A 15100-nucleotide genomic window follows, 5' to 3' on the forward strand; every position below is an offset into this window, starting at 1 on the left:
TCAAGCATTTCTCTGATATCAGCTCAACTTTTTAGGGTGGGGATCCAGACTGTTTATACATACCTTCCTCCTCCCAGTGGAAAGCAGAAACACCTCAAAGCCTACATGTAAGAACATCTAAATGAGCCAGGGAGTGGTGGGGCACGCCTTTAATTCCAGCACTTGGGAGGCAGAGCCAGGCAGATTTCTGAGTTCAATGCCAGCTTGGTCTACAGACTGAGTTCCAGGACAGCCAGGGCTACACAGATAAACCCTATCTCGGAAAAACAAAACAAAACCTACAAGGACATCTTCTGGGAAATTAATTGAATCAAACACCTGCAAAGTAGAAGAAAGCAATCGAGCAGAGAAGAGCAAAGAAACTGCCTTGATCGTGGATGTAACAGAAGCCAGCTGCGGCGATGGACTGGCACTCCTTCAGGATAGCTGCCCTGCTGCTCACTTCCCTGGTAAGTGGATTCTGCTGGAAGCATCCTTTACCCCCCCGGCCTCAGCATAGCCAAGCTGGGACTTTTCAGAGAATGTGATCTCCAGGGACTTCTATGCTAAACCATTAAAAGTTTATGCTAATGACAAGGTGGTTTTTATGAACTGCGATTTTAAGAGGTGTTTCTTTAATTGAAGACTACAGATCATATTACTGTGCCAGTGTCCACTCACAAAACCATGTCTGACATCCTAGTCAATGATTGGTCACTCTGGAAAATTATTGAATTTAAGAAAGGCCTAAAGTTGCTGTGTTTGCTTGTTCAAATTCTCATTGGCAGGGCTGGATCTTTTCAACTAGATATTCCTGGTGTGTCTGGATTGTCAATTGAAACATTTCCCCTTCTCTGGGTATTTTGATTGACAGACTGACATTGTGTTTTAAAGCCAGGAAAGGATTGGTAGACATGAGGATTACAACTGTCTGTGATGAACCTCACAGTCCAAGCAATTTCCCCTACCACCGCATGTTGTCAGAATCCATTTTACTAACACAAAACCCCTTTGCTGTTTAGAGCTTGAAGGAAATTCCATTGATAGTTTCAAAAACTGCAAATACAAGAATTTTATATAAATAATATAGCAGGTGATGGGATGAACATAATTATAGGGTAAATAATTGCTGCTGTCCTTGTCCTCAGTAAGGATGTGGCACAGAAGTTGTACACCTGCTAGTCAAACCATGCAGTGCAATGATTTATTGTTACCCCCTTACAAGCCACCCATTTTCTCTTACAGTTCATAAATGTGCCACACCAGGATATTAATCTCATGTTCAGCAAAAAGTTTTAAAGTCATAGTCTCTCTCCAAGTAGGATGAATGTCATCTCGAAGGGCAAGGGCCAGTTAAATCCCTCCCCAGCTTTTGCCAGAATGTGGCTCTTCTTTGTTTTTTCCTGCTTGATTTTAGAACTGGAATGTTGGATTCCTACCACAAGTTAGGGTTTTAATGGACTGTATGCTGGTTAGTTTGAATTCGGTTCGTTCATTACAAGGGAACAGGGGCTGGGATGTTGCTCAATGATGGCACACTTTCCCAGCATGCACCAGGCCCTGGGTTCAGTTCTCATAAGTGAATGATAAAAGGCAGGTGTGGTGAGTAGTAACATTTAGTAACAAGTGATTCTTGGTGGCTTCAGTTCTAGCCACCCTTCATGGATAACTGCTACTCCATATGCATTTTAATTGATTTTCCAGGCCCAGTTGATGTCACAACCTGGGCTATGGAATGAAAAAAAACAATGATTTTTATACAGCATGTTATTTAACCTCAGGAAAGCCTGTGTATTGCTAAATAATCAAATACCTTACAATTTTAATCTCATATAAATTTGACTCCTTGAGGCTTCTTGTAGCATTTCTACTCATTTGTGCTGTTTTAGCACCTACGTGTGACTTTCACTGAATTTATGAATAGCTTTTTGTTTCTTGGTTTATACAATTATTTCTCATTAACTACATTTTACAAAATTCCTCCAAACAGCTATTTTTTGTTTCATGGTTTGTCAATAAAATATATCATCTTATCTAAGTCCTCATGGAACTGTCTGCCTAAGGGGAGAGGTGTTTGGAAATTTATACTTTATTCCCTAGGCTTGAAGAAAAGAGAGGGAGCACTCAAGAGAGTGAGAGAAACAGACAGACAGACAGGGGGTTGAAGAAGGGGATGTCTGTGACCATATTTACTGTGGAATCTGAGACATGTTTCTCAGATGCCTTATTTGTATTTCTGTTTTTACTTGTGTGTATGTATCGGTGAGTCTGTTAGTGTATGCCTCAGGTGTGTGGGTGCCCTGGAGCAGGAGTTACAGGTGCTGACAAATCAAGGATTATGGATGCTAGGAACTGAACTCAGTCTCTGCAAGAGCAATGCACCACCAAGCCTTCTCCCCAGCCCATCTTTAGAAACATTTGTGTAACAACTTAAAATAGTGTGTTTCCAGGTTAATTCAACTTTTTAGTAAAATGTTTCACTTTTGAAGGCCTTGAGGATCCAATTTTCACTGTTGATTTTAGCAGATAATTTTGCAATCCCAGTCTTCCATCCCTAGCTTCACTGAGTGTATTTGTCTTTAGAAAACTGGAAGAGGGAAAATAATTTGAATTCTATATTCTTCACTGTTAAAAGTCAATAAATAAAAATCCATGCTAGGAATATATTTGAAAAATGCCAGTATATTTTATATTGAAACCTGGCAATAATTTTATATAAAGTAGTCCTGTCCCAATGTGAAAAAAAAGGAATTTCAATGGCAAGAAAAGCTAAAGTATGAATGTGGTAGACATGAATCAAGATTAACCTGACACCCTGTCCCTATGCACATCACTTGCTTTCTTGCCACACCTACTCCAGTGAAGTCTGTGTGGCAAGTCCAAAAGCTTGGCCACAGTCCTGAGGCAAAAAGTTTCATGGAAACAGGTCTCTGGGAGCCTTGGCATCCTGTAACATGGATGCTCCAGATAAATCCTGTGATAGTGAAGGGTTTAAAGTGCTTTCCTTCAGTATTGTTTTATTTTAGGTGTCACCAAAGAATGATTTGACAAATAGCTAAGTTAGATTAAACACTGCTCCCTGGCCTTCACCAGTATCCTAGGCAGACCTTGAGCTGACCCTGGGCTTGAAATTTCATAAGAATTTTACTCATTCAGATGAAATGCCTCCAGTATTGATAGTAAGAAATCAGGTATTGCAGTTTGCTGGATAAGAACTAGAAATCTCAGGGCTAGTTCAACAAAGTATACTTAGAATCCTCACTAGAGTCAGGTATGGCAGACTACATTACACATTAGAAGAAAGTTGGTGAGTTCTTCTGACAAATGGAGATTCCCTACAGATACTTAATAGAGCAGCCAAGTTACTCCCATATGCAGGATTTACAATGGTCTAGGAAGAAGGAGGGTTGGGTATAAGGAGGAACTAGAGTGTTGCATTATTCATGAAAAGGTTAGCAAGAGAAGAACCCCTAGTGCAAGCTTTCACAGGCTCAGAGGAATAGCATTAATTGTGACTAGGGTGTGAAATTCTCACCTGGCTCCTAGAATGGCTGACTTTAGAAAGGGCCGCCTTTTATCTCAGTTGTAACCACTGCCTGGTTCCTGTTAGTCTTTATGTATGCATTTCTCTGTTTTGTGTCAGATAACTTCAATGAACCTTGCCTGATGTGTCACCTAACTTCTTTGTTTTCTTCTGTAATATAAGTCTGAAACTCACTTTGACAAATTACATTCAGATACAGCACTACCTCTGATGTTTGTGTCTGTTTGTCATTTTTTTCTGACTCCTTGCCCACCTGAGTATTGGGACCCTGATTCTTCCATGATTTGAGGAACCAACTGAGGACAGTCCACAGCACTTTCTGATACCTCTCTATTCTGAATTCAACAAGGACTCTGTTGCTGAAAATCCTGGCTCCTTAAAAGATATTGCCTAGTGTACAGGGAGGAAGCTTGGTCTGCTGGGCATTGTGGGTAAATTTCTTCTGCTTCTTCAGCCGAGTTAACACCCTCCAGGGTGCTAGGTCATGCCACTTGTAGTAGTTATGCTTGGTGTGCAAACTCTTGTAATGGTCTTAGGTCCAACTTTTCTCATGCCAGTGGCTGGTGATCCATGCTCTTAATTGCTCTGTGAGTATGAGTACAGTCCTTTATACTTCTCTAATTAGAATCATATTCCTACAAATTAACAGCTGGTTGCTGCTTTAGAAACACTTTAACTCTAAGCTATTTGAAGGCAAGCCCCATGTCGGATTAACCATTGTAACTCACAGCTTTCTCATCCAATACAAGACTGCTTCACAGTGTCTCATGGCTCAGAACAGTAAAACCAAAAGGGAAATTCAGGATAGCTCAAGTTTCTTTTCCCATGCATACTCCAAAAATATATGCTACCAAGGAAGTCAGTGTGGAAATAGTCATGTTGCCTTATCCCAACATTTTGTGATAGAGTGTTGCATCACCTGAAATTTCAACCAAAGCTTAGCAGAATGTTCAGGGTCTCAAGCTTCCTAATGCTGTAACTTTTTAATACAGTTCCTTTATGTTGTGCAGACCAACAAGCATAAGATCATTTCATGTTACTTCATATCTATAATTTTCTACTGTTACAAATCATAATTTTATATGCATGGTATCTGATATGTGACCCCTGTGAAAGGGTTGTTTGACCCCCAGAAGGGTCATGACCTTTGACTGAGAAGGTTGAGAAGCTGTGCTTTAAAGCTACCATGATGTCTTAGACCCATGTAGTACATGTTTGTCCAAGAAATGAACAAACTGCTAATAATTGGAGAAATGAACACACCGAAGTATGGCCAACTCTAACATTATAGCCTTTGTAAGATGAATCTAAAAGAAATATAAAACAAGGGTGTTTTGTTTTGCTGTTTCTTTGGTGTGGGGTGGTGTTATTAGTTTTATAAAGAAACATTCTCTTAGGTGCTTCTCAGCCTTTGGGTATTCCTCAGTTGCGAATTCTTTGTTTGGCACTGTACCCCATTTTTTAAATGTAGTTAGTTGTTTCACTGAAGTCTAACTTCTTGAGTTCTTTGTATGTATTGGATATTAGCCCTCTATCAGATTTAGAATTGGTAAAGATCTTTTCCCAACTTGTTGGTTGCCATTTTGTCTTATTGAGAGTGACCTTTGCCTTAAAGAATCTTTGCAAAATTGAGGTTCCATTTGTCGATTCTTGATTTTACAGCACAAGCCACTGGTGTTCTGTTCAGAAAATTTTCCCCGTGCCCATATGTTCAAGGCTTTTCCCCACTGTCTCCTCTATAAGTTTCAGTGTCTCTGGTTTTATGTGGAGGTCCTTGATCCAGTTGGACTTGAGATTTGTACAAGGAGATAAAAATGGATCAATTTGAGGGGCGCAAGTTCCTTCTGGTCAGTGCCAGTACTGGGTCACCTTTGGCACAGAATCAATAGACACCCCCACAGTCCCCAGTGGACTCTCCACGTGATCTTAGGATCAGTGCAACACAACATCTGTTCCAAACCAATTGTGATGGTCCCGTGACAGCAGGAACAAGGACACTGGAGGCCTGTCTGACCAGAGGCTCGGGTTTCTTCTGATTGGTACTTGTTTACCTTGGTTTCAAACAGACCAGACAGCTCCATGATCCTCAAAAAAGACACCACTTCCAGGCACTGTAACATCCCCGGGATCTTAGGATAACAGGATCCCAGGATAACAGGAGCTTGATCACACCAGGATTTCAGGGTCTCAGAGAAACCTTGACTGCCAAGAACTCTGATACACACAGAATCTCAAATTCACAGGAGCCCACAATCAAAGGATCACAAAGCAAGGTAGACTCTGAGGAGTCCTGAATAAGCTGGGATAATAGGAAGGACAGGCTCCAATATGATATATTGAGGGCAGCAAACATTTGACATAATAAGATGGCAGGAGGCAAGCTTGAGAACAGACGCAACAGAAACCAAGGTTACTTGGCATCATCAGAACCAAACTCGACCACCATAGCAAATCCTGGATACACCATCACACCAGAAAAGCAAGACATGAATCTAAAGTCACTTCTCATGATGATGATGGCGGACTTTAAGAAGGAAATACAAGAAAACATAGATAAACAGCTAGAAGCCTGTCGTGTCCAACTCGACCAGCAAGAAAGACGCAACCACCAGTTCTTCTTAAAACAGTTTTACTCAGGCAGCTTCTTTCTTAAAATCCCCCATCCTCTCTGGTTACAAGTGTTTTTCTCCACTCCAGCCACAAACACACCCCCACCAATCACCACAGGTCACATCACCTCACCAGGCAGGCTTGCTCAGCCAATCAGGGATTAAGGGTGGGCCATCCACCAAACATGGGCTTGTTTACTGCCTGGAGTAGATTTCCATCTGGCTGGCCAGGAAGTCCAGAATGGTTCCCCACAGAAGCCCTTTACGAGGAAGCAAAAATATTCCTTCGAGACTTACAGGAAAACACTTCCAACAGGTGATGGAATTGAACAAAACCATCCAGGATCTAAAAATAGAAGTAGAAACAATAAAGAAATCACAAAGGGACACAACTCTGAGGTAGAAAACCAAGGAAAGAAATAAGGAACCATAGATGTGAGCATCAGCAACAGAATACAAGANATGGAAGAGAGAATCTTAGGTGCAGAAGACTGAATAGAAAACATGGACACAACAATCAAAAAAAAAATGCAAAATGCAAAACAATCCTAACTCAAAACATCCAGGAAATTCAGGACACAATAAGAAGACCAAATCTAAGATTAATATGTATAGATGAGAATGAAGATTTTCAACATAAAGGGTCAAAAAATATCTTCAAAAAGTTAAAGAAGAAAACTCCCCCAACCTAAAGAAAGAGATGACCATGAAATACAAGAAGCCTTCAGAACTCCAAATAGACTGGGTCAGAAAAGAAATTCCTCCTGACATATAATAATCAGAACAACAAATGCACTAAATAAAGACAGAATGTTGTTAAAAACAGTAAGGAAAAAAGGTCAAGTAACATGTAAAGGCAGGCCTATTAGAATTACACCAGATTTCTCACCAGAGACTATGAAAGGTAGACGATTCTGACAGATGTTATACAGACCCTAAAAGAACACAAATGCCAGCCCAGGCTACTATACCCAGCTAAACTCTCAATTACCATAGATGGCGAAATCAAAGTATTCCATGACAAAACCAAATATACATAATATCTTTCCACAAATCCAGCCATTCAAAGGAAATAACAGGAAAAGACCAATACAAGGACAGAAACCATGTCCTAGAAAAAGCAAGAAGGTAATCCCTCAACAAACGTAAGACAGCCACAAGAACAGAATGCCAACTCTAACAACAAAAATAACAGTGAGGAACAATTACTTTTCCTTAATATCTCTTAATATCAATGGAATTAATTCCCCAATGAAAAGACAGACTAACACACTTGCTACACAAAAAGGACCCAACATTTTTCTGCTTACAGGAAACCCATCTCAGGGAAAAAGACAGACACTACCTCAGAGTGAAAGGCTGGAAAACAATTTTCCAAGCAAACGGTCCAAAGAAACAAGCTGGAGTAGCCATTCTAATAATGACTAAAATCAACTTCCAACCCAAAGTTATCAAAAAAGACAAGGAGGGGCAGTTCATACTCATTAAAGGTAAAATCTTCCAAGATGAACTCTCAATCCTGAATATCTATGCTCCAAATGCAAGGGCAGCCAGGGCAGCCACATTCATTAAAGGAACTTTAGTAAAGCTCAAAGCACACATTGCACCTCACACAATAATAGTGGGAGACTTCAACGTCCTACTTTCATCTGTGGACAAATCCTGGAAACAAAAACTAAACAGAGACACAGTGAAACTAACAGAAGTTATGAAACAAATGGATTTAACAGATATCTACAGTACATTTTATCCTAAAACAAAAATGATATACCTTGTTCTCAGCACGTCATGGTACCTTATCCAAAATTGACAATATAATTGGTCACAAAACAGGCCTCAACAAATACTAAAATATTGAAATTGTCCCATGCATCCTATCAGATCACAACGGACTAAGGCTGATCTTCAATAACAACATAAATATACCCCAACTTATGGGATACAATGAAAGCAGTCCTAAGAGGAAAACCCATAGCTCTGAGTGCCTCCAAAAAGAAACTAGCAGCTTGACAGCAAATCTGAAAGCACTAGAACAAAAATAAGCAAATTCACCCAGAAGGAGTAGTAGGCAGGAAATAATCAAACACATAGCTGAAATCAATCAAGTGGAAGTGAAAAGAACTAAACAAAGAAACAACCAAACCAGGACCTGGTTCCTTGAGAAAATCAACAAGAAGATAAGCCCTTAGCCAGACTCACTAGAGGGGAAAGGGATAGCATCCTAATTAACAAAATCAGAAATAAAAAGGGAGACATAACAACAGAACCTGAGGAAATCCAAAACACCATCAGATCCTACTACAAAAAGCTATACTCAACAAAACTGGAAAGCCAGGATGAAATGAACAAATTTCTAGACAGATACCAGTTACCAAAATTAAGTCAGGATCAGGTTAATGACCTAAACAGTCCAATATCCCCTAAAAAAAGAAGCACTCATTAATAGTCTCCCCCATGCCCCCCAAAAAAAGCCCAGGACCAAATGGGATAAGTGCAGGGTTCTATCAGATCTTCAAAGAAGACATAATTCCAATTCTCCTCAAACTATTCCACAAAATAGAAACAGAAGGTTCTCTACCCAATTCATTCTATGAAGCCACAATTATTCTGATACTTAAATCACATAAAGTCCCAACAAAGACAGAGACCTTCAGACAAATTTCCCTTGTGAATATCAATGCAAAAATACTCAATAAAATTCTCACTAACTGAATCCAAGAACACATCAAAACAATCATCCATCATGATCAAGTAGGCTTCATTCCAGGGATGCAGGGATAGATGAATATACAGAAATCCATCAACGTATCCATTATATAAACAAACTCAACGACAAAAACTACATGATCATCTCATTAGATGCTGAGAAAGCACTTCACAAAATCCAACACCCATTCATGATAAAAGTCTTGGAAAGATCAGGAATTCAAGGCCCATATCTAAACATAATAAAAGCAATATACAGCAATCCAGTAGCCAATATCAAACTAAATGGAGAGAATCTTGAAGCAATTCCACTAAAATCAGGGACTAAACAAGGCTGTACACTTTCTCCCTATCTATTCAATATAGTACTTAAAGTCATAGCCAGAGCAATTAGACAACAAAGGGAGGTCAAGGGGATACAAATTGGAAAGGAAGAAGTCAAGATATCACTATTTGCAGATGATATGATAGTATATATAAGTGATCCTAAAAATTCCAACAGAGAACTCCTAACCTGATAAACAGCTTCAGTGAAGTAACTGGATATAAAATTAATGCAAACAAATCAGTGGATGCTCATAGTCATCTATTGGATGGAACACAGGGCCCCAAATGGAGGAGTTAGAGAAAGTACCCAAGTAGCTGAAGGGGTCTGCAACCCTATAGGTGGAACAACAATATGAACTAACCAGTACCCCCAGAGCTTGTGTCTCTAGCTATATATGTAGCAGAAGACGGCCTAGTCGGCCATCAATGGAAAGAGAGGCCCCTTGGTCTTGCAAACTTTATATGCCCCAGTACAGGGGAACACTACGGCCCAGAAGTGGGAGTGGGTGGGTAGGGAAGCAAGGTGGCAGGAGGGTATAGGGGACTTTTGGGATAGCACTTGAAGTGTAAATAAAGAAAATATCTAATATAAATTTGAAAAAAAAAGAATGGATCAATTTGCATTCTTCTACATGATAACCTCCTCTGAGTCAGCACCATTTGTTGAAATGCTTTATTTTTTCCACTGGATGGGTTTAGCTCCTTTGTCAAAGATCAAGTGACCATAGCTGTTTGGGTTCATCTCTGGATCTTCAGTTTTATTCCATTGATCTAACGGTCTGTTATTGTACCAGTACCATGCAGGTTTTTATCACTATTGCTCTATAGTACATTTTGAGGTCAGGGATGGTGATTGCACCAGAGTTTCTTTTATTATTGAGAATAGTTTTTGCTATCCTAGGTTTTTTGTTATTCCAGATGAATTTGCAAATTGCACTTTCTAACTCAGTGAAGAATTGAGTTGGAATTTTGATGGGGATTGCATTGAATCTGTAGATTGCTTTCGGCAAGATGACCATTTTATATTAATCTTGCCAATACATGAGCATTGGAGATCTTTCGATCTTCTGAGATCTTCTTCCATTACTTTCTTCAGAGACTTGAAGTTCTTATCATACAGGTCTTTCACTTGGTTAGAGTCACACCAAGGTATTTTATATTATTTGTGACTATTGTGAAGGGTGTTGTTTCCCTAATTTCTTTCTCAGCATGTTTATCCTTTGTGTAGAGAAAAGCCACTGATTTGTTTGAGTTAATTTTATATCCAGCTATTCACTGAAGTTGTTTATCAGGTTTAGGAGTTCTGTGGTGGAATTTTTAGGATCATTTATGTACACTATCGTATCATCTGCAAATAGTGATATTTTGACTTCTTCCTTTCCAATTTGTATCCCTTTGATCTACTTTTGTTGTCTAATTGCTCGGCTAGAACTTCAAGTACTATATTGAATAGGTAGGGAGAGAGTGGGCAGCCTTGCCTAGTCTCTGATTTTAGTGGGATTGCTTCAAGTTTCTCTCCATTGAATGGATATTAGTTTCTCTCTATTAAGTGCATATTAGCCCAGAAGCTTGGAATGCCTGAGATACAATTCACAAACCACATAAAACTCAAGAAGAAGGAATACCAAAGTGTGGATACTTTTATCCTTCTTAGAAGGGGGAACAAAGAACCCATGGAAGGAGTTACAGAGACAAAATGTGGAGCAGAGACTGAAGGAATGACCATCCAGAGACTGCCCCACCTAGAGATCCATCCCATATACAATCATCAAACCCAGACATTGTTGTGGATGCCAACAATTGCTTGCTGACAGGAACACGATATACCTCTCTCCTTAGAGGCTCTGCCAGTGCCTGACAAATACAGAAGTGGATGCTCACAGCCATCCATTGGACTGAGCATAGGGTCCCCAATGAAGGAGCCAGAGAAAGGACCTAAGGAGCTGAAGGGGTTTGTAGCCCCATAGGATGAATAACAATATGAACTAACTAGTAGCCCCAGAGTTCCTAGGGACTAAACCACCAACCAAAGGGTATATGTGGTAGTATTCAAGGCTCTAGCTGCATAGGTAGCAGAGGATGGCCTAGTTGGACATCAGTGAGAGGAGATGCCCTTGGTCCTGTGAAGGCTCTATGCCCTAGTGTAGGAGAATTCCAGGGCCAGGAAGAGGGTGTGTGTAAGTTGGCATGGGGGGGTGGGAGGAGGGGATGGGGGAATGGGTTTTCAGAAGGGAAACCAGGATTGGGGATAACATTTGAAATGAAAATAAATATCCAATAAAAAGGGGGAAGGGGAAGAAACATTCTCTTTTACCAGTTAGTTCTACTTTATCCTTGTAAAGCACCTAATAGTTAACAAAGATATTATATTCAACAAATTGTCACTTCCTCACAATTTTATATATATAGAACACTTTCATCATAAAAACTACCCTCAAGCCAAATTTTTTATTGGATCCAGATGAATAAAAATATTGTCAAAATTCACTTTAAGTTGATAATCTTTACAAGTGTCATAGACCATGAATACATTTTTGCTTGTTTAACTTTTCCATTTTGACAGTTTTTCAAGACATTTCCTTGGAAACTGTAGTACATATTTTCCCTAAGGATGAAACTAAAACCAGATTTAAAAAGCTAATCACTATGTTTAAAATAATTAATATTCATATTTTAATTGTATACTATAGCTTTTTGTATCAATGCTAAAGTCTGATTATGAGCATGGATTTCAGGATTTGCTCTTATGAAAAATTCAAATAGAAGTTGAACACCTCTTATTTGAAAGTATATTTGCCAACCTAGGGAGGGCCCACTCAAATTAACTGACCCTCAGTGCAATATAAAATAATTATATAAAAATTATACATTTTACCATGTCTTAAATAAATATACAGACACATTACTTCGACATGTGGATATCAGTGTTTTCAAAAATAACTGCAATTTTTAGATTTAAAACAACTAAATATATCCTGGTATTTCACCACAAGTTATGTGCAACACTCAAATCTGGAACTTACAGAGAATTCTGCTCAATAACACATGTTTTAATGTAAAAAGAAATACCTAAGAACATTTAGTGCCATTAATCTACCCCACACCAGTATTGTTTGGGTTTATTTTTATTATGTGATTTTATTTATTAAGAAATATAGACTTAAAACACTTAAAGTTAACGGGCAGTGGTGGCTCATGCGGTTAATCCCAGCACTTGGGAGGCAGAGGCAGATGGATTGCGGAGTTCGAGGCCAGCCAGGTCTAAAGAACTAGTTCCAGGACAGCCAGGGCTACACAGAGGAACCCTGTCTTGGAGATAAGATGAAAGGATGGACTATCCGGACACTACCCCACCCGGGGATCCATCCCATAATCAGCCACCAAACATAGACACTATTGCATATGCCAGCAAGATTTTGATGAAGGGACCCTGGCATAGCTATCTTGTATGAGGCTATGCCAGTGCCTGGCAAATAAAGAAGTAGATGCTCATAGTCATCTATAAGATGGAACACAGGGCACCCAATGGAGAAGCTAGAGAGAGCACCCAAGGAGCTAAAGGGGTCTGTAACCCTATAGGTAGAACAACAATATGAACTAACCAGTACCCCCAGGGCTTGTGTCTCTAGCTGCATATGTAGCAGAAGATGGCCTAGTCGGCCATCACTGGGAAGAGAGGCCCCTTGGTATTGCAAACTTTATATGTCCCAGTACAGGGGAACGCCAGGGCCAAGAAGTGGGAGAGGGTGGGTAGGGGAGCAGGGTCGGAGGACAGTATAGGGAACTTTCAGGATAGCATTTGAAATGTATATAAAGAAAATAAATAAATAAATAAATAAATAAATAAATAAATAACCAACCAACCAACCACTGGGGAAAAAAAGAAAAGAACAAAACACAACCAAAAATAAACAAACAAAAAACACTTAAAGTTACCTACTGTGACTGCTTTTTACAGGTGGTGCTTGAAGTTAACAGTGAATTTCAAATCCAGGTAAGATTTGAAACCTATTTTTTTCCAGACTAATAAACAAAAGTTCTAGACACAGTAGTGCATGCTTGTAATCCTAGCACTCCCAAGGCTGAAGTGTGAGGACTGTAGATAAGAGGCCAGCCTGGGCTACATAAAGAAAGCCTGTTTCAGATCACATAATAAACAAACAAGAGAAAATGAAAAAGGAGAAAGAGATAATGGGGGGAGGAAGGGAGAGAGAGAGTGAGAGAGAGAGAGTGAGAGAGAGAGAGAGAGAACGACGAAAGGAGAGTTGACTTGGCCATGAGAGCAGGTCCTCAAGAAAACCCCAATTCTTCTAAATACAAAATCACTGCAATGTGACAGTTGCAAATACTAAAATTATCGATTTCCTAATTTTCCACTTAACCATCTATCTTCTCTTTCTGACATAATTACTCCTCCTCCAAAATCTCCAGTGAAATGACAATAATAAGTAATAGTTAACAGACACAATATTTTACCTATTTAAGGTAAGAGATCATAACGCCAAAAATGGTACCATCAAGTGGCATTCCATCAGAAGGCAGAAACGAGAATGGATCAAGTTTGCTGCAGCCTGTCGAGAAGGTGAAGACAACTCAAAGAGAAACCCAATTGCCAAAGTAAGTGAGAACCCAGAGCATGAGTCTGAACGGCACAATGGAGAGAACACAGTTCTGGAAGAGTCCTGTTTTTCTGTGCTTTGTGAACACATAGTACTGAAAAGTTACGGCCTAAAGGCACCTCTTCATTCAAATTACAAAAACCAAAATTCCTATAAGGATAAACTAAGAAAGTTGGGTACTTGGATAGAGCTCTTCTTGTTGATTCATCTCATAAGCAAAAGTGATGCACATGAACATTTGTTAGTCAAGCCTCCAAAAAGACCATGATTTACAGGATTCAACGTGCCCAGAGTATGTCCTCTTTATGCTGTATAAACTACAAGAAATTGATTCCTATTTGCCTGTATTTATAAACATCCAGAGCTTGCCTTATTCATAACTTCAAGTTCCTCTCATTTTCCCCATCTTCCTTTTTCATACACAAAAGCACAAACTCAGGAACCTACTCCCTACATTCACACACATTCACACCCACAGATACAGATACACACAGAAATGCAAAAGCAACCATTCATGCAGACACACATGGCACCACCTTCTTTGTAAGATTTATTTACATTCATTAACTATTTATTTTGAAGGAACGCCACCTTCTACTGAGGTGGGTGCTTTCCTTCTCCTTCCCACTTTCAAAATTAGAAGCTCAAATAGCCTGTTATTATAAAATCCATTTCAATATTTTTCTGAAACTTTGTTCTTTTAAAGTTACTTTTAATTTAAAGGCCAACATTATGTAATAACTACATTATGAAACTGTTTAAAAAGGATAGCTCTAGACAAAGAGCTAGCATAGAGTCCAAAATTAATAGTAAAATAAAACTATCAATGTTTAATGATTATGACATCTATGAATAATGTACATAAAGACTTCTTAGGGTGACACCTGTTTCATTATTATTTGGTAGACATAGAAATGAAATTATTTTATTACATTGCTACTTATCATTAAAAATTCAACACTGACCATGTATCTACTGTCCCAAATATGTTTCTCTGTTTTTAATAACTCCTAGGTGATGTCATAGACAGCACATTCAACAGTTCTTGGGGAAGACAGTTGTCATCTGGTATGTAGAAGTTCACATAATGACCCTTGTAACATCTTCACCTGTGTCTTTATACAGATTCATTCAGATTGTGCTGCAAACCAACCAGTGACATACCGCATCTCAGGAGTGGGAATTGACCAGCCACCTTATGGAATCTTCATTATTAACCAAAAAACTGGTGAAATCAATATAACATCCATTGTTGATCGTGAAGTCACCCCCTTTTTCATTGTAAGTGGACTTTGTGTCAAAAATCTATATGCAGA

At 39.2% G+C, this 15100-nt stretch overlaps 1 protein-coding gene across 1 annotated transcript in view; it reads left to right on the plus strand.

The window, feature by feature from the left end:
* Nucleotides 1-301: 301 nt before the first annotated feature.
* The window catches only part of LOC110284806 (desmoglein-1-beta), a 36376-nt gene continuing 21577 nt past the window's right edge, over nucleotides 302-15100 (plus strand). Inside the window, exons 1-3 of the mRNA XM_021150715.1 lie at nucleotides 302-449; nucleotides 13124-13159; nucleotides 13651-13782. Of these exons, the coding sequence (XP_021006374.1) occupies nucleotides 402-449; nucleotides 13124-13159; nucleotides 13651-13782 (216 nt within the window). The 5' untranslated portion in view covers nucleotides 302-401. The remainder of the gene's footprint in view (nucleotides 450-13123; nucleotides 13160-13650; nucleotides 13783-15100) is intronic.

The sequence above is a fragment of the Mus caroli genome, chromosome 18, assembly GCF_900094665.2.
Source record: "Mus caroli chromosome 18, CAROLI_EIJ_v1.1, whole genome shotgun sequence".
Taxonomy (NCBI): domain Eukaryota; kingdom Metazoa; phylum Chordata; class Mammalia; order Rodentia; family Muridae; genus Mus; species Mus caroli.